Consider the following 27,458-nt stretch of genomic DNA (forward strand, 5'->3'; position numbering starts at 1 on the left):
TGGACCACAGGATTAAAAAGGTTAACAGACATTTCCGGTCTGGGTTTTAATGCTTCCAAGAATGAACTGCAGGTAGATTATGTACATTTCAGTTACAGGAGGGAAAATTACGACACACACTGGATAGTGAGATCAGAGCAAAGGTGGATGGATGAACTGTTTTGTGTATTTTTTTGAGACGGAGTCTCGCTCTGTTGCCCAGGCTGGAGTGCAGTGGCGCAATCTCGGCTCACTGCAAGCTCCGCTTCCCAGTTTCATGCCATTCTCCTGCCTCAGCCTCCCGAGTAGCTGGGACTACAGGCGCCCGCCACCATGCCCGGCTAATTTTTTGTATTTTTAGTAGAGATGGGGTTTCACCATGTTAACCAGGATGGTCTCAATCTCCTGACCTCGTGTTCCGTCCACCTCGGCCTCCCAAAGTGCTGGATTACAGGCGTGAGCCACCACACCCGGCCTGGATGAACTGTTTATAAGATTCTTGCCTAACCTCTTCTCTTTCCTTGAGAATCAGGAAAGATCTTTGACCTGAATTAGACTTTTCAAAAGCTATACTAATCGATGGCAAGATCCTGATTCCCACTGCAGATCTCTCAGTGTTTCCAGGAGAATGATAATGATAGCTACCATGTGCACAAATACTGCAATGCAAGGGTAAAGAATCCAGTTGGGATGGTAATTAATTTAGTGAAATCTTCATGCTCTCTTCAAAACAACTGATTGAACCTAAAATAAACTGATAAAGACTTGCCTGAATTAACTTGAGGTGCTAATTACATCCTTTGATTTTATCCATATTACATGATCCAAAATAAATTACAGAAAAAGTGCATTGAGGGATGAGAGAAGAAGGAAAGAGAAACCCAGAATGTGAAAGCCAGGAAAGAAAGACCATAGTAATCCTACTTTTATAGATTGGTTAAAGTCAAGGTTACTGTTTAGAACTTTGATGTATATAGGAATTTTCATATTTATGGAAAAAGTACAAACTTGGGATCCTAAAATTCCCTGCATGCTTCAACAGCCTCCTGTGGGATAAATGCAGTTCAGGTTTTTATGGCAAACACGAAGAAGCTGTTAAATTTAGGTAACCATGGGGATCCATAAAATGCCACATCCAAAGTCTCTGGCCACATTAGACACTTTTAATTTTCACCTTTATGTGTTTTAGAAAATAAATACTAAGAAAAGGCTCAGCCCTTTGCCCAAGGTACTATTTTGTAAGGAATGTTTGCACAGCAGATTTAAGGTTACAGAGAGGAGGCTGGCTAAGACATAGTGTGCCTACTAATCGTGTTTTACATACAAGGAAATCTTACTGCCTAGTAGACAGGTGTGAAGGTGTCCTCTCCTTCCGGCCTCATGGCCAGCCTCCAAGACAGCATCACGTGTACCCAGTCTTTAGGCCTGAAGGCGGCAAAGGGTGCGATAAGACTTAAATAGGGAACCACATGGCAGAGGGCTGGAAGGGAGCAGCCTTGGTTAAGACACAGTGTTCCTAAATTGCCTACTTTTGGCTGACAGATGCTCCCAGCTGGCTGATGTGCAAGTCTGCAACTTGCAAAGTAGGCTGGAAAGATGGTTTTGCTTGCCAAAACCAAAGTAAGTAGGCAGCTAGCAGACAGAGCTAAGAGGTTTGGTGCATTCTGTTGACTGCTTTTAATACCCTGCCTACTTTGAGGGATCAAACTGGGCCTAGGGGGGTGACTTAGTGATGCTCACCCACCTGAAAGGTGTAGGTCTGGGTTAGAGATCGAAAATCCTGTGAGCCTAACAGCACCCTTGCAATTCACCTTCACATGGAGGCTTCCCTGGCTTTATCAATCAGACCACAGGTGCCTTCAGACTAATGGTTTTCAAAATGTGGTCCCTGGATCAGAGTATCACCTGGGAACATGGTAGAAATGCAAATTCTTAGGCCCTACCCTAGACCTACAGAATCAGAAACTCGGGAAGTGGGCCAGCAAGCTTTCCAGGTGATTCTAGTGCACACTAGAGTTTGAGAACTACTGGTTTAGACCAAGCCAATCAGGTAAACCACGGTCATGACAACTGCTAGGATATAGCTACTTACCTAAGAGTGGGGGGCAGTGGAAGGGAAGAGGAAAGGGAGACACACACACACACGCGCACACACACGCACGCACACACACACGCACACACACACGCACGCACACACACACGCACGCGCACGCGCACACACACGCACACACACACGCGCACACACACGCAGAGAGAGGTCTATATAAGGGTGGCATCCACTCTACTGATGGCCGTCTGTGTGATAAAACTAAGGTGCTTTCAGCTGGGCGCCGTGGCTCACGCCTGTAATCCCAGCTACGTTGGGGAGGACAAGGCAGGCAGACCACGAGGTCAAGAGATCGAGACCATCCTGGCCAATATGGTGAAACCCCGTCTCAACAAAAAATACAAAAAAATTAGCTCGGTGTGGTGGCGGGCGCCTGTAGTCCCAGCTACTCAAGAGGCTGAGGCAGGACAGTCACTTGAACCCAGGACATGGAGGTTTCAGTGAGCCGAGATCACACCACTGCACTGCAGCCTGGCAACAGAATAAGACTCTGTCTCAAAAACAAAAAACAAAACAAAACAAAACAACAACAAAAAACCAACTAAGGTGCTTTTATATTTGTAGCCCAAATGAAGTGAGGTAAGACTTGCCAGGGGAAAAGGAACGCTAGGAGAGAACTTGGTAAACTTCCTAGGAGGTTTGTGGTCTTTAGAAGGAAGCTGCTAAGGCAGGAAAAACATCAAATAATAGGGCAAATAGGGCATAAAGGTTAATGGGGCCAGGCATGGTGGCTCATGCCTGTAATCCCAGCACTTTGGAAGGCCGAGGTGGGTGTATTACTTGAGGTCAGGAGTTCAAGACTAGCGTGGCCAACATGGCGAAACCCTGTCTCTACTAAAAATAAAAAAATTAGGCTGGGTGCGGTGGCTCACATCTGTAATCCCAGCACTTTGGGAGGCTGAGGTGGGTGAATCATGAGGTCAGGAGATCGAGACCATCCTGGCCAACACAGTGAAACCCTGTCTCTACTAAAATACAAAAAAAAATAAAATAAAATAATTAGGCGGGTGTGGTGGCACGTGCCTGTAGTCCTGGCTACTCGGGAGGCTGAGGCAGGGGAATCGCATGAACCTGGGAGGCGGAGATTGCAGTGAGCTGAGATCGTGCCACTGCACTCCAGCCTGGCAACAGAGCGAGACTCCGTATCAAAAAAAGAAAAAAAAAATTAGTTGGGCGTGGTGCTGGGTACCTATAATCCCAGCTACTCAGGAGGCTGAGGCAGGAGAATCACTTGAACCTGGGAGGAGGAGGCTGCAGTGAGCCAAGATTGTGCCACTGCACTGCAGCCTGGGCAACAGAGCGAGACCCTGTCTCAAAAAACAAAGTAACCAACCAACAAACAAAAAGGTGGATGGATGGCTGCCCCCCTCAGAGGAAGGAGCTGCTGCTTCTCTTCCTGCACAGGTCTGTTTTGCATTCATACCTCCTGATCCTCATTTGAAACTTCTCCATGGTGCTAGAGACAGGAGAGAGTGGAAAATGGAAGCGGGCCTGACAGAGGGGAAGAGAAGAGAGAGTGGGTGGGAGCAGGCCATTACTGGCTTTAGCAGACAGAGCCACTCCACCATGGAGAGTCATGCAGAGCTGGAAGATTCCTTACAAGTCTCTAGTTCATCCTCCATGAAGCGACGGGGGTCCTCATCATCATCACTCTGTCACCATCATCACCACCCTCAAGCTAGCGTTATGTGAGTAGACTCTTGCCAGCCAAGTACCATGCTAGAGATTTTATGGATATTATTTCTAGTCCTCCCGATGACCCTGCAAGCTTGATGGCATTACACTAGTGCTTAGACAAGGAAACTAGAGGGTAAGCAGCAGGTCCAGTGTTAGAGAGACCTCTCTTCCCCTTATCTGACATTTGACAACACTACTCTGAACACTCCTGCCTGGTGATCGCCATCCAGCCGGTGCCTGGATGCTCCCAGGGACAAAATGCTCTTTACATGCAAGGGCAACTCATATTTGGGTTGCTACAACGTTCTTCCTTTACTGGAGCCAAAATCTACCTCCTGGCCGAGTTCACTAACTGGTTTTCAGCTGGCGCTAGTTCCATCCCTGTGACTCCACAGGACATGTCATAACCCCCTTTTAAAACTGATAGCTCTTCTAATATCTACACAGAGCTTCGGGCATCTTCACTTCCTCCGGCTAAAAAGCCTGGGTTCTCTTCACCACTCTTTATTTATATTCTAGAAAGGCAGAGAGGCTGTCACTGTAAAGCCACAAAAACTCATATTCTTCAACAAACATCATATAGAACACTGGGATGTTATTCTTAATGTTGCTGAAGATTCTTAAAGCTATTGTATTTATGCAACTGCAGGCACAGACACAAATCAAAAGCTTCCTTATTCCTCAACCATGCAAGAAAAACAAAGAGGTCGCAGAGTAACTGTATCTGGGGCCAAAGGGCACCCATTTTCTGATGTTTCCAAGCTAAGCCTTCTCTGGAGAATGAAATGAGCTGTCTGCTATTAATGTGGCTGTACCTTTAGAAATACCAGCCACAGCCCCACAGCCTTGGCTCCCGGAATACAGCACTGAGGTCGAAAACTGAACTTTAGAATCCTGTACTGACAGCCCCCAGGAACCTCTGAATCCTTGTTCTGAATGATGGAGATGGAGCTTGCCAGCTTCATCCACAGGATGTGAGAATCTTACCCTGCAGCTCCCTGGTCCGGGACCTTGAGGAAATCCAGGCTGTCTGGCGTCTGTGACACTCGGTCTGAACCAGTAGACTGCTGCTGTGGCAAGGGCGGGCGGGCCATGGAGGTGTACAGGCTTTTCTGACTGGACCTCTGGCCTCCAGGAGCATCGGGATGTGGCACGAACTGGTTTCTGATGACTCCGTTCTGATGGTATCCTAGAGAGAGAAAGAGAGGAGGAAATAAGGCTTAGATTTGTGGATCCTTTGCCAAAAGTCTCTCCACATTTCCTCCACGTACTACAAGGGCAGCTTACTTAACTTCTGAGTCTCAATTTCCCCATCTGAAAAAAATGGAAGGCATCACTGCTAACACATTGTGAGAATTACAGCTGATTCTCTGTTCTCCCCATTCCCAGGCTTTACTGAGGTATAACTGACAAATAAAATTGTATGTATTTAACACGTCCAACAATGCATAGTCAACTTCCCGGGATGTGCCCGGAACACAGCGAACACTCAGCACATGCTTGGTGAAAATAGAATCCCCAGATTTCCTGGGGTTCAAAGCCCACAGTAAGGAAAGGTAAGCTTACAGCTGGCTGGGAGACACCTTCTTGGGCCTCAGAAAAATTATGAGGTTATGACTCAAGAGGGCTGGCAGGCAGCTGTTTAAACAGCTGGACATCCATTTTCAAGGGGTCAGTCTTGGGCATCCACTGCAGGAGCCTGCTGTGTGAGGCAGACGGGGTGCGCTACACAGGCAAGGGAAAAGTGGCCACCCAGTTGGCTCAGTCCGGATGCAGCAAGCTCTCTCAGCCAAACAGCAATGTCTAGTTAAAATCACATTAGCCAATAAGTAATGGGTTAGAGTGACAGGCTCCAAACCATGCGTCTTGGCTGACTCGGGCATTAGCATTCCAAGCTACGTATGAAGAGGCCCTTATTCATTCTCCCACTGACAGATCTGGGCTGAGTGAAGAAAGAGAACAAGACTCTTCAAGGCCCACTGTGGTGAACCCCACCCAAAAACCTCTTCCAACCAAATGAAGAGAACTCTTTGGTACCAGTGGGATGACCCTTAGAGAAGGACCAGGGCTTTAGTTCCGGCTCTGCCTCTGATAGCTACACTGATCATGAGCAAGAGAGCTGATGTTTCATAGTCTCAGTTCTTCACGCAAGAACCACGAGACAGGTCCAGAATTTGCTTGGTGGCTTCCAGCTCCGACATGCATTTTCTCTATATCCTTATTATTGCAGAAATAGGGTTCTTCCTGCCCAGTAATAATAGCTGGAATTCTTACTTTGAACCCCAGTTTTCTCAGGGTGGAGCTTTCAAGAGGGTGGCTCCTCATCCAGCCACGTCTCTACCAATTTCCTCCCACGGGCCACCAGACCAGATCAGAACTAGACATTTGGAGCCAACAGCTGCCCTTCACCTTACCCCATTCCCTCAGTGAGTGAGAGCTGAATGGGCTCCCACAGGGTCTGGGGTGGAGGAGGGTAGAAGGACCCCACTTGCTGCTTTGGGTCCCAATGAAAGGAGAGGGGCATCTTAAGTGTGTGACATGCCCTTGGGATGTCACATGGCCCATGACTAAAGTGGGGTCCCCACAGGGGCCGCCCCACATGCTGCTCGAGATCCCCTTGTCCACGATAAGATCAAAAGTTAAGAGTAAGCATTTAGACATATTCATGGCAGTTCGACAGATCTATTTCATGCCGGTTGCATCTTATAATAAGAAATTTTGGCTTATATTTTATATGCTTTGAAAATTCTTCTTCTCCTAATTCATTTTTATTATATCATACAAATGTATGGTTTGTGAGGGACTGGACATTTTTTTAAACCCCTCGAAAACCCCTGATCTTCCACCACAGACAGTTTGAGAAGCACTGGTTGAATGGATCCAGGTCCCATTGTCTCCTATGATTGATGAAAGAACTGGCACTTAGTTGGGGAGCGCTGCTCAAGGTCGGAAACTCTGTGGCCTGACTGGATCTGAGGCTGCTTTGGCCAGCCTAGCTGAGGCCAGTGAACGTTCCAGGTGGACTTGGCCAGAATTCTCCACTGGAAGCAGTGCACACGCAGTAATATGGTACTACAGGGCTTCTCTTAAGTTCCTCTGTGCTTGGATTTTCTTCAAAGAAGAAAGGAGGAGACAGAGCTGGGTCAAGGCAGGACGGGGACTCCAAAAGAGATGAGGATTAGTTTCTCACTGCTGGGCCCCAGTGTCCATACTTCAGCATGCAACAGTGAGATTCCAGAGACTAAAGAAATGTCTTTTTTTTTTTTTTTTTTTTGCCGGGGGTGGGGGGGTGGGGGTGCTGGATGGGGAGGGGAGACAGAGTCTCACTCAGTCACCCAGGCTGGAGTACAGTAGTGCGATCTCAGATCACAGCAACCTCTGCCTCCCAGGCTCAAATGATGTTCATGCCTCAGCTTTGAGAGTAACTGGAATCACTGGTGCATGCCACCATGCCCAGCTAATCTTGAGACAGGGTCTCACTCTGTTACTCAGGCTGGAATGCAGTGGCATGATCATAGCCACCTCAGCCCCCGACTTCAGCCTCCTGAGTAGCTGGGATTCCAGGCATGTGCCACTAGGTCCAGCTAATTTTTATTTTTTATTTTACGTTTATTTATTTTTGAGACAGAGTGTTGCTCTGTCACCCAGGCTAGAGTGCAGTGGGGGTGATCTCAGATCACTGCAATCTCCACTTCCCGGGTTCAATCAATTCTCGTGCCTCAGCCTCCCAGTAGCTGGGATTACAGGTGTGCGCCACCATGCCTGGCTAATTTTTGTATTTTTAGTAGAGACAGGGTTTTGTCATGTTGGCCAGGCTGGTCTCAAACTCCTGGCCTCAAGTGATCTGCTCGCCTCGGTCTCCCAAAGTGCTGGGATTGTAGGTTTGAACCACTGCGCCCAGCTGCAGCTAATTTTTCCGAACATTTTTATAGAGATGGGGTTTTGCTATGTTGCCCAGGCGGGGCTCAAACTTCTGATCTCAAGCAAGTCTCCTGCCTTGGTCTCCCAAAGTGTTGGGATTATAGGCGTGAGCCACCGCAACCAGCCTCAAGAAATGCTTTTTACTCCTTATCTAAGACATTGGTACAAATAGAATTCTCTTGGCTGGGAAGATTGGAATCAAATACAGTCTCAAAATGACCCTATCAGACTTAGAATCCTAAACTGCTTAATACCAAACACTCTGGGAGCAGTTTTTTATGAACTGAATTTTGTGAGCGATGGAAAAACATTAAAAGATGTTATGTATTTTTGCAAGTGTTCTGCAAACACTACACAGATTTTTAGAGGCAGAAAGTCTAAGATTCAGGTTTAGAGTGTATGAATCTGTCAGTTTTATTTTTATTATTCAAAATGAGAGGCCAGGTACAGTGGCTCAGGCTTTTAATCCCAACACTTTGGGAGGCCAAGGTGGGAGGATTGTTTGAACCTAGGAGTTCAAGACCAGCCTGGGCAACACAGTGAGACTCCATGCCTACAAAGAGTAAAAAAATGAGCCAGGTATGGTGGTGCGTGCCTGTAGTCCCAGCTACTCAACGGGCTGAGGTGGGAGGATTGCTTGATCCAGGGAGGTTGAGGCTGCAGTGAGCTATGATCGTGCCACTGCACTCCAGTTGGGCAATTGAGACCCCATCCCCAAAAAAGAAGAGATAAACATGAAATATAAGCATAAACTTTATAACAATTTTGTAATGCTCTCAGATACTACTTTTTTTTTTCGAACAGGCCTCCTGAATCCTAATCTCAGAAAATAAATAAAAAACAAATTTCTTCTATTCAGTCATTAAGCTGCTGTAACTTACAAAATACTGTGCAGTGGCCCCCTCCCCTCCTTATCCATGACTTTGCTTTCCACTGTTTCAGTTACCCATGGTCAACTGTGGCCTGGAAATATTAAACGAAAGTTCCAGAAATGAACAATTCCTAAGGTTTAGGTTGTGTGCCATCTCACTCTGTCCCGCCAGGATGCGAATCGTCCCTTTGCCCAGCCAATCCATGCTGTGTGCACTACCCCGTCATCAGTCACTAAGCAGCCGTCTTGTTATTCATAACGGCCCCAGGAAGCTGGCAATTTGGATATGCCAACGAGAAGCCATTAAGCGCTTCCTTTAAGTGAAAGGGTGAAAGTTCTCAACTTACTAAGGATAAAAAATTATGCGGAGGTTGCGAAGATCTACAGTAACAACGAATCTTCTATCTGTAACATTGTGAAGAAGGAAAAAAATTTCCACTGGTTTTGTGGAAAACTCAAACTGGAAAAGTATAGATAGGTTTTGGTAGTATCTGCATTTTCAAGCTCCCACTGGGGGTCTTGGAATGCATCCTCCGAGGATAAGCCAGGGCTACTGTAGTGGTATTTGGCCAGAGCTGGGTAGCGGTGGTGTGGTTAGACCTGACAAACTCCTATTTCTGTAAAGCAGCATCCTGTGTCTTAAAAGCTGACAACAGTCTAGTTGTTACGGACGAGAACTCCTCTCTCTCTGTCAGAAGCCGTTCCTAAGGGAGTAATATTTCGAGGTAATGAAATCCAGATTGCGAACTCAGCCGCAGTTCAGTCTCGCTGACTCCTACTTTTCTGAATTGTGAGGTCTCCAGCAGAGCTGCTGTGTTGTACATCTGGCACTGAAATGGTCCATGCCTGCTTAATATGTGTGCATCGATTTGCTAATGGGTTTCTTCCCAAACATATTTTATGTTATGGGTCCAGATTTAGTGGTCCCAGACTATGGTACATGGCTGGCTTACCTGGGGGAGGAGGGGCCGCTCTCATTGGGTAGTTGGCATTTTGAGTCCCACCGGAATAACCTCTATTTTGGGTAGTGTTCCTTCTGGTAGGACCTGAAATAAACAAGCAAGACAAAGTTAAAATCAGCGCTACGGGTTGGTTTTATGGATCCTCATGGTTCTTTGCATATGGAAAATTTTTGAGAAGCTCCAATTCCAGTTCTCAGGTGGATCTGCAGGAGAGCAGTTGCAGCGGAGAAGGGGCAGTTGAGGGAAGTATGTAATGGTAGCTACTGGGTGGGAGGAGCTGGAGGATAGGTTTATAGAGGTATAGTTTTGAAATATTAGACCGTGGCTTTTAAAGAAGGGCTGATCATCTTACAAAGGTGTTTCTATTTCTGCAGACTTTTTGAGACAGATGGAACATTTTAACATTTGCATTCATGTTCTACACGCCAAGTGGCTAAGCAGGTTCACTAACGCTGCGGGTCACCGGGGTTGGCAGGAAGCCCGTTCCGGCGCTGACTGCACGCCTGCCTATGTCAAGGGCCTTTCATGCAAGAGTGTGTGTTCTACGGTCCTTGAACTAAACACAGAGACCACAAGGAGTAGAAGCAGACTTGTACCCTTGACACAGATATGAAGGAATTAGCAACAAGCTGGGGCCAAAGGAACACACTGTGGGTCACAGTCAGGGCTGGACAGCAGGGCCAGAGGAGCCAGAAGAGATCTCTGCAGAGACATCTATGTGGGGGAGAAAATCAATAAATAGGGTCTCGAGTGGAACAGGAAGGAAGGTAGGATTAAACCAGCTGGAAGAGGGGTGCAGAGGGAATGTCTTATAAAGAGAAGAGCTGAAGAATAGAGAAGGGTGGGAGGTGACAAGGTGCACACTGCAGACACAGCAAAGGAGCTGTAGCTCTGGGGCCTGGGAGAACCAACCATGTGGGACCAGGGGCAAATGGATGTGGCCTGTTGGGCGCCTCCCTCCCAGTACCTAGGCCGCTCTCCCCACCCCATATAAGGTAGAATCCAACACCTATTGGGCAGTTTCCACTCTGGGGCCTGCTGCACACACACCGCTTGCTGGTTATTGGCAGCCTTTCTTTGCCCGGCTCTGTGCCCTGGGGTCTGAGTCCTGTGGAGAGCCAGGCCTCTGCCTTCTAGTGGGGTGACGCCTATAGGCCAGGCCAACAGGAGGCACTGGCAGGAGACTAGAATGTCAGGAGGGAGGTGGGGGGAGTTCATGTGCCTCCTTCCTGCCTATACAGCCTTCAGTTCACCTCGTTCCTCCCTCTGCTGCTTCAGGTTTGCAGATAATAATGGTCTCCTGCTGTTCCTTTTCCCTGGGTCCCTACTTTGTTCCCTAAACCCTGTCCACATCTTTTTCTTGAAAAGTCTCTTCAGAAATCCTCCGAAAAGTTGCTGTCTGTTTTCTGCAAGTACTAACGGATACACAGACATACACCAACATTTCCTGAGTGGTGGCTCTACACATATAAAAATATGATGGGCCGGGCGCAGTGGCTCACGCCTGTAATCCCAGCACTTTGGGAGGCCGAGACAGGCGGATCACGAGGTCAGGAGATCAAGACAATCCTGGCTAACATGGTGAAACCCTGTCTCTAGTAAAAAAAAATACAAAACACTAGCCGAGCGTGGTGGCGGGCGCCTGTAGTCCCAGCTACTCGGGAGGCTGAGGCGGGAGAATGGGAGGCGGAGCTTGCAGTGAGCTGAGATCCGGCCACTGCACTCCAGCCTGGGTGACAGAGCGAGACTCCGTCTCAAAAAAAAAAAAAAAATGATGGCATTTATTGGTATTGTATTAATATGTTAGAGAACATGTTAAGGTGTACCTTTGTAGACGGATTTGAGAAACTGCTAATTAATTAATCAATTAATTTTTGAGATGGAGTTTTGCTCTTGTTACCCAGGCTGGAGTGCAGTAGTGTGACCTTGGCTCACTGCAACCTCCGCCTCCTGGGTTCAAGCAATTCTCCTGCCTCAGCCTCCCAAGTAGCTGGGACTACAGGCGCCCGCCACCGCACCCTGTTAGATTTTTGCATTTCGTAGAGACGGGGTGTTGGTCAGGCTGGTCTCGAACTCCTGACCTCAGCTGATCCACCTGCCTCGCCCTCCCAAAGTGCTGGGATTATAGGCATGAGTCACTGTGCCTGGCCTAGAAAGTTATTTTACATATGGCATCTTCATGTGTGTGATCACACACACAGGCCAAATTTTACAACAATATCACAGTATACATAGCATATATTATTCTATGCTGTGTACTATAGATATAAGTTATAAATATCAATTATAAATAGAAAAAGAATCAAAGGCCAGGGAAGGAGTTAGACTGGGGTTTGAGGTAGTGCGTGTGTGTGTGTGGTGTTTTATTTCTTAGTGGCGTGATCACTGCTCACTGCAAGCTCTGCCTCCCAGGTTTACGCCATTCTCCTGCCTCAGCCTCCCGAGTAGCTGGGACTACAGGTGCCCGCCACCTCGCCCGGCTAGTTTTTTTGTATTTTTTAGTAGAGACGGGGTTTCACCGCGTTAGCCAGGATGGTCTCGATCTCCTGACCTTGTGATCCTCCAATCTCGGCCTCCCAAAGTGTCATCTTCTTTTTCTTAATGAGACAAGGTCTTGCTCTGTCACCCAGGCTACTGCAGCCTTGACCTCCCAGGCGTAAACCATCGACCCACCTCAGCCTCTCAAGTGGCTGGGACTACAGGCGTGTACCACCATGCCTGGCTAATTTTTGTATTTTTATTTTTGTGTGTGGAGACAGGATTTTACCATGTTACTCACGCTGGTCTAGAACTCTTGGGTTCAAGCGATCGTCCGGCCTTGGCCTCCCAAAGTGCCAGGATTATAGGTGTGAGCCACCGCGCCTGGCCCAATTTCTTTAAAGGTGGCATAGAGGATGATGTTGGTATTTTGGACAAGATCTGACTGGAAAGGGAGGGGAAATTTGAAGCTAACGAACTCTGATTTGTTTGAATCACAATATTGTAATGCCAGGTATACTGATACATAAGTACTAAGTCCCTCAGAAACTTTTAACCTGCTCATTTTCCTTGCTGTTGCTTTAGTTTGAAATGTTCCATTCTGAAGAAAGCCTGAGCCCCAGGAAGCAGAAGGTGTACTGATTCTCAGCCCCCACATCTGTGCACACGTTTTCAGCATTCGCTCAGGAGACTCGGGTGAGCGGCGGCAGTTCTGCCTGCAGGGCCCGTGGAGCACTTACGGGAGTTCTTGGGCAGTCCAGGTCCAATGCTGACCTGCAGCACTTTGTTACTGGGCTTGAGGACAGCCAGGTCCCCAAAGCCTTGGTGGAACTGCACTTGCCGGGAGCCCCCCGCACTCCAGGGACCCCAGTTCTCCTTTTTCAACTTCAGTTCAAGCCTGCAAAAAGCACACTGGGGTTAACAGGTCGAAGGAAGCAGTGAGGAAACAGTGCTCAGAGATCCTGCCATGGAGTTCTGCTGCTGGAAAAGCATAAACATGAGGCAAGACCGGACAATCCACACCGGGGCAGGGCCCTGAGGATGTGCACCGCATCCATGGGGTGGCACTGTCGCTGCATGACAATGAGCCAGAAGCAGGAGCATCTGGGGCCCGGTACCATGAGACACCGGGTGGTGAGGGAGGTACACCTCCCTAATGTGCCAGTGCCACTCTGTCAGGTGGCCTCAGGGGCACCTGCTAAGGGGACAGAGGAAAGACAATTTCCAGGTCACACTGCTGTGCTGTCATTGTGCTTCCAGCTGTTGTCCCTGCTCCTGTGGTTGTGGAGGACTGACAGATGCCAGACCCAGGCCAGCTTGAAGACTCTTTAGCACAGAACCTGGCTTTGTTTAGTCCTGTACTGTTCTTGCACCATGACATCCCACCCGGGGATAAAAAAAGACACACTAGCAACCAAGATCCAAATAGAAGGCAGGACTTACCTGCACTTCCCAAACTCCCCAGCCAGTTTTAATGCTTCTGTATTGCCCATATGCCTGCATTATGCAATCCTTATTCTGCTTTTAACTTATATTTCCTCATATCATAAGAAGGAAAAATCATAATTTTAAGTAGCTGCCTATTAGAAGTTCCCTCATCATGATATTAAGGCTTTGTCTGGGCCTCATTCTTTTAGCTGGGAAAAGATGGAGGATATTCCCATTTTATAGATGGGGACATTTAAAAAGAAAAGTTAAATAACTTTCTTTCTGTGTTTTAGACAGGGTCGTGCTCTGTTGCCCCGGCTGGCGTGTACTGGCGCAGTCTCAGCTTACTGCAATCTCTGCCCCCTGGGCTCAAGTATCCTCCCACCTCAGCCTCCCGTGTAGCTGGGCCTACAGGCATGCACCACCATACCCGGCTAATTTTTTTTTTTTATTTTTTACTTTTTGTAGAGATGTGGTCTTACTATATTGTCCAGACTAGCTAAATAACTCTTACTCAGCAAATCTGAGATTAGAGGGTCAACAGTATGCCAGTACCTGGTCCATTAGGTCATGTTGCCAAAAGAAATGAAGGTGAGGCCGGGCATGGTGGCTCAAGCCTGTGATACCAGCACTTTGGGAGGCCAACGTGGGCAGATGACTTGAGGTTGGGGGTTCAAGATCAGCTTGGCCAACATGGTGAAACCCTATATCTACTAAAAATACAAAAAATTAGCCAGGTGTGGTGGTGAGTACCTATAATCCTAGCTACTCAGGAGGCTGAGGCAGGAGAATTGCTTGAACATGGGAGGCAGAGGTCCAGCCTGGGCAACAGAACGAGACTCCATCTCAAAAAAAAAGAAGGGAAGGTGAGCCACCTACACAACACATTGGCCACCTATAGTCCTCAAGCCCCCAGAGGCCCTACCAATAAATAGGTTTTATTATGCATTGGTTTGGGGAATGTATGTCCCCACCTTTGTCACTTTCATCTGCTTCCAGCCTGATTCTACTCCTGTCTGCTCTGCTTAATTAAAAACCCTATTTTTGGGTGAGACATAAAAATCTGCCTTTGTCTGCCTCACTTAGGAGATTTTTGTCTAACTGATAAAATACACTAGTCTATGAAGTCATTATTTCACAGAAATGCACAAGTAACCTTTTCCAAGTCTGTGACTACTATCCAGACTGTCTTCTGCAGGCTCTAAGGTTCCACTGGGGCCAGCCAGACCCCACTCTCCTCCTCACAAGCCTCCCCCAGCCCCATCCTGAATCCCAGGGGTGCGATCAAGGCCCCTTTTTAGCTACATGCAGAAGTTTGGGTCCCAGATCCGGACTTACGTATTGCTGAATTTCAGAGGTAGTTGCTTCTGGGTTTTCTCCTCATAACGCTTTGCTAAGAGGCTTAGGAATTCAGTTTTGAAGACAGATTCAAGCAAACTGTCATACTCTTGCTCATGCAGGATAAAAATGTCATCCTGCATAGTACTGTAAAGAGATTGGACAAATACACTTGGTGAAAGCTGTGCTTCTGTTTACTCTATTTTTTTCTTCCATTTTAAAAATCCTGCAAGATAGTGCTAAGATTTTAGTCTTTCTATAGTAATAATCTTTCAAACAAAAACCAACTACAATGAATTACATAATGAGATTGCTGAAATCTGCTTTCAAAGAAAGTTTATAGCCCAACAAAAGGATAATCAAAGTACTTTTTCCACATGATTTTTAAAATGAGGAACTTAAGGACAATTTAGCCCATATTTTTAAAAAATCCATTTTCAAATCCAACTTGTGTTTTTCAGACCATAAAAATCCAGAACGTTATGAATAGAATGCAGCTGAAAAGGGATAACTCTACATTTAAGTTCCAAGTTAGTATTAGTATAATTTATGATATGGTTGTAGCAATTGTAGTAAATTTGAACTTGAAGAATTATAAGCTCGGTTATCAAGAGGGAAGCCAATGTCCTGGACTTCAAGGTACTTATTAAGAACCTTCTGGCAAACAGTGCTCTGCAGACCCTGCAAGCCAGAAGCTACTAGAATGTACAGACATGTCTAAGTTCAGAGATGCAAAGGTCAGATGGACAAACAGCAAACAAGCAAAAATCATCACCTTCAAGCTAATGAATTTTGTCAGACAAGGAGAGAACACACCTTTGCAGGAACCACATGTTTGGACAGGGTGGGATTGTGGAGAAATTTATGCCTGGAGGGGAGCAGGTGTTAGGAGCTATAGGGTGATGGCAGAGAGACACTGAGGCAGACCCAGCTCCGAGGAAATGTCTGGTGGTCAGGGCAGGTGGGTGAGACAAAGTTCCATCTTCAGGCCTGGCTAGGCTTGGTAGAAAGCGACAACGTGTGTAATTGAGAATTTGCATTCCCTGTTAGATTTATCACTCAGGTGAATGGGGCCACCACCCCAAAGGCTGTAATATATAAGTTTACAAGTATCGGCCGGGCGCGGTGGCTCAAGCCTGTAATCCTAGCACTTTGGGAGGCCGAGACGGGCGGATCACGAGGTCAGGAGATCGAAACCATCCTTGTTAACCCGGTGAAACCCCGTCTCTACTAAAAAATACAAAAAAACTAGCCGGGCGAGGTGGCGGGCGCCTGTAGTCCCAGCTGCTCAGGAGGCTGAGGCAGGAGAATGGCGTGAACCCGGGAGGCGGAGCTTGCAGTGAGCTGAGATGGTGCCACTGCACTCCAGCCTGGGCGACAGAGCGAGACTCCGTCTCAAAAAAAAAAAAAAAAAAAAAAAAAAAGTTTACAAGTATCTCCAAGTACCACTGCCAAATACCGAAGACAACCCTTTGAAGAATGAGGTTTCATTAGGGATTGTAAGCATTTTCCCAGGCATTAGAAACAAATGAGGCAAACCTGCTTCAGTGAATGGACCATGGTCACATTTTAGTCTCTCCAAGCGCCGCAGACACGGTTCTTTGAATACCCAGAACCCTGCAGCATGGCTCGGGAGCTCTGCTCTGCTCTCGGAGCTCCTGGTGTCACCGCACCAGTGGGATTACCAGGCTGTGACAAAGCCAGATGATGAGGCAAGGGGATCACACAGAGGACTGAGCTGTAGAGAATCTTTGAGACCCAGGATCCTTCTTCCATGTAAAATCTGACCCATTTAAAAGGAAACTCCTGTGCTATCCCTGTTCAGCCCCATTCACAGGTCAAGGTAGGGGCTGGGCCCTTGTTGGGATCACAGGGCTCCCTTGGACAGAGAATCTTGGTGGACTATCCCAGGCTTGTCAGGAACCTTCTCTCCGGGCTGAGACAGGGAGGTAGTGACCCGGAGCTGATGGAGCCAGTAGCTGTAGCCACAGCCTCTACCTTGGTCTGATGTTGAAACTTATTCACCAATGTGCTAGTATTAAGAAGTGTGGCCTTAAGGAGGTGATTAAGTTACAAGGAAGGGGTCCTCACGAATTGGATTAGTGACCTTACAGGAGTGGTTTGCCCTATCCTTCTCCCATGTGAGGACACAGCAAGAGGTGCCATCTATAAAGAAGACAGTGGCCTTCAGCAGACACCAGATCTGCCTGCACCTTGACCTCGGACATCCCGGTCTCTAGAACTGTAAAAACTAAATTTTTTTTTTTTTTTTTTTTACAAATTATGCACTTTCAGTCCTCCTAAAGGAAAGGAGCTTGGTAATCCACAGGAGAAAAAGAGGTTGAAGGAACTGCAGCACAATTGAATAGGAAGGCATAGAACGGCAGCATGCACAAACCATGGGGGTGGGGTGGGGCGGTGCATGGAGTTCACTGGAAGCAAGAGGCCAGTGTCAGGGGAAAGGAGCTTGGCCCTTTCATGGCCAGCTTACGGAAGAACAGCCAAACTTTCCCTTGGATGTGAAGTCAGAACACTTTACCGTGGTTTATTTGGTTTACCAAATAATGGGCATTTGGGAGGAGCACTTGGTCATTATCATTACCCCAGATGTTTGTTTTCAGACATCCCCATATCACAGCCATGCTTCTTGCCCCCTCCTGTGATAGCTGGGATCAAGGATAAACCTTGACAACCAGTGGTTTAAACAACAGACAGTTTTCATCTCCATCAGTCAACAGTGCATGCAAAGGCAATTCAGGGCCAACATGCCAGTTCTACAGTGCCTGGGAACAAGCACCTCCTCCCTCCCTTTAAAGGGACAGCCAGCAATCCAAAACTCCAAACAGCACTTATGAAAAGCTGCTCAAAAGAGCTCTTCCAAGTCCTTTTGAATTAATAAAGTCTAAGCCTCCTAGCACCCTAGCCCAGGTGAAAGAACACGGCTGCAATAGGTAGAGTGCATGCAATAGACCAGAGTACAAGCAGCTCCACTTTTTGGCCTCTGGGGTGAGGAATGAAACTCCTCCCTGTTCTGGTTGTTTGCTCAGAGCTCTCTCTGGCATGTCTGATCATGCCTGCTTGCCTGACTGAACTGTGGCAGGATGGTGATTATTCAACAGGGCTAAATGAGCCCAGCACAAGTCACCTTGACTGGTTTAATGTGCTTAGATTTATTAGGAGTTTCATTATTATCATAACGAAAAAAGCAAGCGGGCCAAAACTTCCAGGTCAATTATCAGCATGAATCTAGAAATGAGAAGAGATGTGTTTGGACACTTTGACTTTAACCATCAAATCCAAAGTCCCCTCCCTTCAGTGATCCAGGCATTGGAGCTAGGCAGACCACCTTCACCCAGGCCAGGGTCTCAGCTCATTCTGCTCTCCTCAGCCCATGCTCCAGGACCTGAAAACAAAGCTTTTGTGTTTATTTATTCTAAAAAGTCAGACTTATCTTTGGACTTCACCCCTGACTTATTCCTATGCTGCAATTCCTTACAGATGTTTGACGCTGTACCCTGTGTTGGAAGACCTCTTCCTAGTCTCTGGTTTGGATCTGCCCTTGTTTTTTTATTCCTCCGTCTTTGTGGCTTACTGTTGTATTGCTGACAACACTAGAAAATCTTGTTTTACTCTCTTAACCAATATATCTTTTCACAGAAATGTAGTTACAAAACACCAAGGAAAGTCCTGAAGTTTTTTTTTTTTTTTTTTTTTAAGCTGAAAAGGCAATTTCCAAGGATAGCCCTGCCTTTATTTAAGCTTTTACAAAAGTCTTTCCTGCTTATGAAATATGCTGCTTTTAGTAAACTGGAAGATATGGAGGCGAATCAAGAAGAAAATAAACCTTGCCCAGAATTCCACCACTCAGAGAAACCAGTCGCACCAGTTTCAGAACCTTCTTCATTTCTCTGAGAAAGCCTGGACGCAGGTGCAGGCCTCAGCAGTGATGTGTCCGGCTCAAAGAAGTTTCACCTGACCCGCAGGTGCAGAGACCCACTCTCTTCTTTTGAGTCCCAGGAGTATCCTTTAAATCACGCTGGGAACACTTGTAGTAAGGCACATGTTTACTCAGCTGTCTGTTCCCCCTTCCAGAATGAGAGGAGCTTCCCGAGGCAGTGACTGTGCCTCGTCCACCTTCGAAAACCAGGGCTCAGCACCAGGTAGGTGTTCAATCCCATGATGCTGACAACTTCCAGGTTCCCAGTGCTGACAGGCCCCAGCAAGCCAAGATGCCAGCAATGCTTCAGGTCAGCAGGACAGGCAGTGAGGTGGGCTGTTTTTACTGCCAGAAAGTTTAGGGGATTCAGGCAAGGAAACATTCTGGGAAAGAATGTTGTGACCAGGGAGCTAGAGCCTCTGTCTAAAAAGCACTGTCTTACGGGTTGTTTTTCCCATTGGAGACAAGTACTGGAAAATCTGTTAACCCAGACAGACAGTCACACAACTTTTGCTCTCATCCTTCTTGTGGTCAGCTACCAGAATGAGAAGAAAAACGAGAAGCCTCATCAGAGAGCCCCAAATAAGAGCTTCCATGGCCCCAAACTCAACACCTACAATAGCAAAGCCAAGAACATGGGTCATTACACCTGTGGTAATGAGTGGAATTGAGTTTTTCAAATAAGTTTCCTTGAGTTTCTCAAATAAGACTGGGGCCAGGTCAGTACTTGAACAAGAAGCAGCGCTGGGAGGATCCTTCAAAAACCCAGGCATGGCCTTCTGTCAGCAGCCACCACAAGCCTCAGAAATCCTGTGTCTCAACTCTGTGTTGGTGTGTGACCTCCTGACACTCTTCCCAAGTCTCCAATGAAGCCAGAAATGCAAGCATCAGTGTTTCACTTTAATTTTTATTTATTTTTTTTTGAGACAGAGTCTCGCTCTGTTGCCTAGGCTGGAGTGCAGTGGTGTGATCTCAGCTCACTGCACCCTCTGCCTCCAGGCTCAAGCGATTCTCCTGCCTCAGCCCCCTGAGTAGCTGGGATTACAGGCGCACACCACCATGCCCAACTAATTTTTTTGTATTTTTAGTAGAGAGGGGGTTTTGCCATGTTGGCCAGGCTGATCTTGAACTCCTGACCTCAAGTGATCGGCCCGCCTCACCCTCCCAAAGTGCTGGGATTACAGGTATGAGCCACCGCACCCAGCCTAAATTTATTTAAATAAGGATTTTTCCTGATCAAATTATCCTGGAGTCCCTTTGACAAACTACAGTCTTAATATCTCTCTGAGCTATTGGCCCTATTTCTACCTGTTGTGATCCTATTCTTTCTTGTAAATGAAAGCTTCAAAAAAAATGTTAACCGTAATTCAACTAGACATATATCAGTATGTTTAGAAAAGATAAAGACTTCTAAAAATTTAATGTCTAGGATTTAGACATTAAATTTCTCTAAAGGATTAGAAAAACATTTTATTATAGAAAATTCTAAATTGTAAACAAGTAGGATAGTAGGGCCGGGCACAGTGGCTCATGCCTGTAATCCTAGCACTTTAGGAGACTGAGGTGGGTAGATCCCGTGAGCCCAGGAGTTGGAGACCAGCCTGGGTAATAGGGGGAAACCCTGTCTCTACAAAAAATACAAAAATTAGCCGGGAGTGGTGGTACCTGCCTGAAGTTTCAGCTACTTAGAAGACTGAGGTGGGAGGGTCGCTTGAACCTGGAGGTCAAGGCTGCAGTGAGCCGAGATTGTACCACTGCACTCCAGCCTGGGCGGCAAAGTGAGACCCTGTCTCGAAAAAATAAAAAGTAGTATAGTAGAATGAACCACATGTCAGATTTCAAGCACCAATCCATGGATAATCACAATTATCTACAACCTCACTCTCCCCGCTTCCACTTTAAAATAACTTCCAGGTTATTTTAAACCAAAGTAAAGACTACGATATTATTTTTACTTGAGACAGGGTCTCACTCTGTTGCCCAGGCTGGAGTGCAGTGGTGTGATCATGACTCATTATAGCCTTGACCCGCTGGGCTCAAGCAATCCTCCCACCTCAGCTTCCCGAGTAGCTGGGACCACGGGCACGTACCGCCACTCCTGGCTAATTTTTACATTTTTTGTAGAGATGGGGTCTTACTATGTTGCCCAGGTGGGTCCCAAACCTCCTGGGGTCAAGTGATCCTCCTGCCTTGGTCTCCCAAAGTGCTGGGATTACAGGCATGGGTTGCTGCGCTCAGCCTTCATTTTATCCTCAAATGTTTCAGTATATATCATTAAAAGATAATGTCTCTTTATATAAAATTAACCACAAAACCATTATCACACCTACAGAAATAATAAATTCTTCAGACCAAATATTTAGTCATGCTCACATTTCCCTTGTTGTATCATAACTTCCACTAAATGGTTGGTTGGTTTGAATAGGGAGATGTAGGCCCACTGTGCATTGACATTAGTTATAAGAGTTAAAGATGGGCTAAGATCAAGCTTATAGGATACTTGGATAAATCGTAACTAGGAGGCCATATGTTGACATCATTCCAGCCAATAGTCAACTAGTCAATCTCAGAAATACTGAAAAACACATACAGATGTTGCGGCTTTTTTCCTGAAGTACAAGACAACTGTTAAAATCCTTCTCTATGCCAGTACTGAAGTATTTTGAGAACACACATGCACGTTCAGTAGTCTGGTACCAGAATTAATTTCCACTCTGGGTTCGATTCTGCACACACATCACCCTCTGGTTGCTTTCCTAACTTGGTTCTGATTACTGGCCTAACTCAAGTATAAAGAAATGAGGGAACACTGTTATTCATCTTGGCAAGTGTGAGGTTCAGTGACTGCAATACGCAGACATCACAAGTTCAAATGACTCACACTTTCTTTTATTTTCCTTAGAATCAGAAAAACTTTTAGGCTAAGTACCTCATTTTACTACAGCCTCTAAAAACGAAAGACCACAAGAAAGGAACCTTCCAGATGATGAATACTGAAGAGGAAGAAGAAAAAGCAGCTGGTGTTACCATAAGAGATTATATCCCCAGAGGCTGTAAGAGAAGACAACAAACAAAAAACAAAATAAAAGGAAGAAATTTGAGTGTGAACAGTCCCTACAGTCCCTGCTTGATGACCCTCTCAAGGACTTACTAGTAAGATAGTAAGTGTCAAAGTGCTTGATACAAGTGTAGCTCAAGGCCAGGCACGGTGGCTCACACCTCTAATCCCAGCACTTGGAGAGGCCAAGGTGGGTGGATCGCTTGAAGTCAGGAGTTCGAGACCAGCCTGGCCAACGTGGTGAAACCTTGTCTCTACTAAAAATACAAACATTAGCCAGGGGTGGTGGCCAACGCCTGTAATCCCAGGTACTCTGGAGCCTGAGGCAGGAGAATCACTTGGACCCAGGAGGCAGAAGTTGCAGTGAGCTGAGATCGCGCCACGGCACTCCAGCCTGGGTGACAGAGCGAGACTCTGTCTAAACAAAACAAAACAAAACAAAACAAAACAACCACACAAATGTAGCTCGATGAGGATAATTTATGGTCCCAGTCATGAGCTCTCCACCAGGGGTCTGAGGGACTGAAGACAGACCCGGGCAATAACACAGAAAGTCACTCTCAGCACAGCGACTACACGTGCCCTAGAGCTGTGGTTCCCGGTTCCCTGACCTTCACCTAGGGTGCCTGCCAAGCACGTTGTGGCCAACCTGGCTTAGTCCAGCCATGGCAGGTCCCCATGCGATGACAAGCAAGGAGCTTCCTGTTGGGTTCCCAGGGCAACCTCAGGGCCCAGCTAGCTAGGAAGAGTGTGGCCAGCAGGCACTGCCCCGCTCAGCTTGGGACCCAGCCAGTGAGCTGAATGTTCAGGAAGACCTTCTGAAAACCAGTCAGCGCCTAGAGCTTTTTTTTAAAAAAACCAATGGCCTTGAAACCTACCTGAGGAGGGGCTGCAAAATGGACACTGTGGACTCATCTGCTTAGCAACTTTACCATATCCTGAGTTGGCATGTTTGACATACTTAACTGCCCTCCACCGCCCGGCCCTTTATCCAGGGAAATTAGGAACAGATAGAATCAGAAACCACAGAGACACAGGCAAGAATAGATGCAACGAGAAATCTGCTTTGGATTATCAGACTGGAGCTAGGATTTCCAGCTCGGTAGGTCAGACGCCCGAGCACATCAAACCCCTGCTTTTTCCTGAGTGCAGCAGTTTTGTCTTCTGTGTGGAGTAAGAGTTTGAGAGGCGTCCCAATTTCACGTTCATGTGAGAGCAGAACATCTCTAATGCAAAGACCCAAAGCTTTTCCTGACTAAAGCAGTGTTAGCCTCAGAGGCCCAGGGACACGATTCTTGGAGGAAGCTATGGGGCTCGAGGAGGCCTTTCTTCCATTCTTAGCTTTCATGGATTGTGAGGATTTCCTCTGTCAGCGGAACTTGGTCTAGGAGTTCTTACCATGGGAGGACTTCGGGAGGACTTCGCATGGGATGACTCCTAGGCTAGGAGTTCTTAGCATGGGAGGATGTCTTAGCATGGGAAAACCCCCCATGCTAAGAACTCCTAGCCTAGGTCCCAGTGACGGAGGAGATGCTCTGACAGCTGACAGAGGAGCCTTTCTGCCGAAAGGAAGCCAAGGTGCTGCCGAGAAGAGCAAGGGCCCTGCCTGAGGCCTTGCGGAAGCAAACATCACTCCCCACTGCCTGAGAACTGGAGCAAAGAGAGCATCTCGCGATGACTCCAGGACTACAGAGAATGGAGACCAACTTGCACTCCCTAAGGAAGTCCCAAAGAAACTTCCCTTCCAGGACCCTCTGCTCAGGGAAATGGGTGAGGCTTCCAACCTGGGTGAGGTGGGTTGGGGGACAGAGCTCTGAACCCTTGGCTCCATTGCAACAAGAGAAATTCTTCTCTGAGGTGGTCCATATACTGGGTTCATTTCTAACATGTTATGGTTACAACAGATCTGGGTCCCCTTGATTAGGGGAGCTGTCCGGAGGCAACCTGTTCTTGGTACCTTCTTCCTGACATATCAAGACTCGCTGAGACTAGGGAGTCTTCCCTTTGGGACCAAGGAAAATTCCATTCTCTTGATCATGATTCTGACAGCAGGGGAGCCCAGCCCGGCCTTCCTCCTGGCTGTTTGGAACAGCGGACGGTGATGCTGAGGCGAGATGGGGCAGTCCTGCCTCTGCGCCTCCAATCACTCACCTGAGGGACACAGACAAGATCCGTTCTATCTCGATTTTCCGCTTCAGGACTTCTTTCACCAGGCCCTTGTCTGGGCCCTGTTTGACTTTTTCTCGTCCAATTAAGTACAAGCACTTTGGGGTAAGAAGCAGGTCTCGCTTTACACCCTGTAAGGAGAGGAGCTTTAAGAAGCTGGACAGGCCAGGCATGGTGGCTCACACCTGTAATCCCAGCACTTTGGGAGGCCGAGGTGGGTGGATCACCTGAGATCAGGAGTTCGAGACCAGCCTGACCAACATGGTGAAACCCCGTCTCTACTGAAAATACAAAAATTAGCTGGGTGTGGGGGTGGGTGCCTGTAATCCCAGCTACTTGGGAGGCTGAGGCAGGATAATCGTTTTAACCTGGGAGGTGGAGGTTGCAGTGAGCCGAGGTTGTGCCATTGCACTCCAGCCTAGGTGACAGAGCAAGACTCCGTCTCAAAAAAAGGTGGACAGACATGGTCAATGTGATGACAACCATTCACACGGTGGACCGCTGTTACCAGGACAGTGGGAAGCTGCGTTGGACAGTCAATCTTCACTACCGTTGGGACGGCTGTTCTGTTCATCACATGACCGGGCCCGTGACGGGAAAAGACGGCATTATTTGTGATTATTAAGATGACATGTAAAAAATGACTTCACCTTTTTTGACTTAAAAACTGGCAAACTCATATGGAGTCACCTGCTGCATCAGGACAGCAGGTGTAAAGGGGAAGTCACCAACAGCTGTGGCGAGCTTACCAAACACGCACTACAGCGTGTTTCTAAACAGGCGGCGGTGTCTGCATGTGTTTTCTTGGGAGTTCATAAAATTTTCTTTTAAAAATACTGATATATTGTCATTTGAATGATAATTCTCAATAATCTAATATAAATCTATTCGGGAATTTGTGGGTAACCACTTTATAACGCGTACCGCTGCAAGAGCTAAGCACCCGTGTGAACCCAGAGCTGCCGTCACAGCAGCTGGGGCCATGCACAGGTTGCAAGAAATGGTTTGGTTTTAGGAAAATAACATCGTGCTTCTGTTGTTTACTTCATTACATTTTTTTTTTGACCTTCCTGTCCCTGCCAAAAAACCAAAAGCTCTTAATGGGTCCATGAGCTTCTGAAACTTCAGATTTGTCTATTAGGACCAAGACTTTATCAAAAGGTATCTAAGGGAGGAGGTGAAAAATCAGCTGTTCCTCCTGTGGCTAGAAAAGCCTTACTTATCAGCCACTCTGGAAAAATGGGTGAGGATACCCTGCAATATTACTTGATATTCTCAATCCTTTGATTCAACGATTTCACTCCTATCAATTCCTTCTGAAAATATTTGGAGAGAGATAGATATACAAAGATATGTAAAAAGATGCTCATTGAAGTTATGATAGTAAAAAAGAAAAACTCACTAAAACTAGATTCATGAGAAATTGGTTAAAAATACTAAGGCATCTGTAAAATGGAATACTATGCAGCCATGTAAAATAACTTATATTGCTCCCTGTATTACTATTGAAAATTCTCCCTGGCATTATTTAAATAAACAAACAAATAAAAAACTACCTCAGGACATAAAACAGCATGTAATATGTATCTTAGTTTTTGTAAAACTAAATACACAAATGTATGTTTTCATAAAAACATTCTGAAAGATATGGATATACACAGAATGTTAACAGTGATTGTTTCTGGGCATAGGTACCGATTTTTCTTTCGGTTTATATTTTTTCTAAATTTTTCTACAATGAACATGTTCTGCTTTGGTAACAACAAAAGCAAAATAACAAGTTATTTTTTTTAAAAAGTAAGGAATCTGGTGATCTCAGAGGCGGGCAGTCAGCACGTACCTTGAACCTCCTGTCGTACTTGGTGACTGTGTCTGCAAAATCAATCTTCTCCCTCTTGCCCACGAACTGCTGGAGTTCTGGGTGCTCTTCCATCCCAATGTAATCCCCTATAAAGTTCCTGTTAATACTGTTTCTCCTTCTCTCCTTCTTGTTCAGTAAGATATCTGAGGCTACAATTCCCAAGAGGGTGAAGATGGAAGAAGGATAAGTCAGTCAGAAAAAGGAGGAAAATACTGTGAAAATATACAAATAAACTCTAAATGATGCAATATTTGTAGCATGACATTATATGCAAAATAAAATGGAAGTTAGAACTTCACTTAAGCTCAAATTTACTCTTCAGATTTGTTAAAATGAATGAAACAAAATTGCTAAAATACCTTCTTCTCTCATTTGAACATATTTCTTCCGGGCCACAAATTTCCTCCATGATTTCTGTATCACTCGAGCATATCCATCATACTTTCTCTCTCTCATCTCTTCTAAAAGAAATAGCTGTGAATGGAGAGAAGACAAATGTGAGCCAAGCCCCAATCCCTGAACACTACTTTTCTTGTCATTCCAGGGACACTCAGTTTAGACAATGACATGCACAGGAAGCAACTTCTCTGATTCATGAACAAATACGTGAAATGCTTACTGTGGCATGTTGTTTATTCCCACTATAAAATGACCTATACCTTTTTTCTTTTAATGGAAAACAATGGGAAATAGGAGAATCTGAGTGTATGCAGTTGGACCTTGCCCTGCCTTGCTACAGTCTCTGTGAGAATCAAATGAGCGATTCAGCGCTTCTCCACTTATCCCCCACCTTCATCCAAAGATATTATTAGGAAGCCAGATCAAGTGAGTAGGTGGAGCTGTTGCTGTTGTTTGGTGCGGCATTTCGGCATGCAGCCTCTAAACAGAATTTTCCAGTTTCTGCAGGAGCAGGGCTTGTGCTGCTGTGGAAGGAGGGCTGCTCTACTTTCAGTTCCAAGAAAATACAGACTTCCTGTCTCAGGATTCACCAAGGAGCAGCGGAGCAAGGATAATAACCACAGTGATTGGAGCTGGACTTGAGGTGTGCTAGTTAGGACTTGGATTTGCCCAGGAGGGCTGGAGCTGTTTAGGGGCCACATCAGCCTCTGCCAGGTCTTGAGAGTCGGGCCATTTTACCAATGAATGCTGAGGCTGCACCTCAACCAGACTTTGGAATAATAAAGGCGACAGCAAACAGCTGTAGTGAGCCGAGTGCCCACTGTGGGGCAGAAGTCACCCTAGATGATTTCCACGCAGTTTCATTCAACACCACAGCTACATGAGCCACATATTCTGTCATCTCCGTTTTACAGATGAGAAAACTGGAACTAAGACTGGGTGGGGCTAGAAAGTGAACCTAGGTCTTTCAGGCTCTGCCAGGCTCCTCATTTAGACATGCAAAGCTTTCTCTGTAAACCTGCATTTGGTCCACTTGTAAAATGGTAGGAAACCTTTTCATCTACCTTGAGAGTGGCTTCCATGACTCTCTAGGAAAAAAAGAAAATCAACCAATAAAAATGCAAAGTAAAGATGATGAATAGTCATTGCAAAAATGTTCCAGAAGTAAACAAGCCAATGTGGTTTGAAGGCAGCTGGGCTTGATTTGTTGTCTCTGTTTAGCCGGGTATAAGCTTGGGAGCCAGACCTATCCTCTCCTGCCACTCAACTTCTCTCC

General features: G+C 46.4%; 1 protein-coding gene across 1 annotated transcript in view; it reads right to left on the minus strand.

Moving 5' to 3' along the window:
- Positions 1-27,458, minus strand: part of MYO1E (myosin IE) — a 241,238-nt gene that overhangs the window by 13,249 nt on the left and 200,531 nt on the right. The window contains exons 20-26 of the mRNA XM_008016424.3: positions 26,143-26,257; positions 25,763-25,932; positions 23,908-24,053; positions 14,762-14,908; positions 12,736-12,893; positions 9,509-9,601; positions 4,751-4,952 (exon numbers count right to left, since the gene is read on the minus strand). Coding sequence (XP_008014615.2) covers positions 4,751-4,952; positions 9,509-9,601; positions 12,736-12,893; positions 14,762-14,908; positions 23,908-24,053; positions 25,763-25,932; positions 26,143-26,257 — 1,031 coding nt within the window. The remainder of the gene's footprint in view (positions 1-4,750; positions 4,953-9,508; positions 9,602-12,735; positions 12,894-14,761; positions 14,909-23,907; positions 24,054-25,762; positions 25,933-26,142; positions 26,258-27,458) is intronic.

The sequence above is a fragment of the Chlorocebus sabaeus genome, chromosome 26 (assembly GCF_047675955.1).
Source record: "Chlorocebus sabaeus isolate Y175 chromosome 26, mChlSab1.0.hap1, whole genome shotgun sequence".
In the NCBI taxonomy this organism is placed as follows: domain Eukaryota; kingdom Metazoa; phylum Chordata; class Mammalia; order Primates; family Cercopithecidae; genus Chlorocebus; species Chlorocebus sabaeus.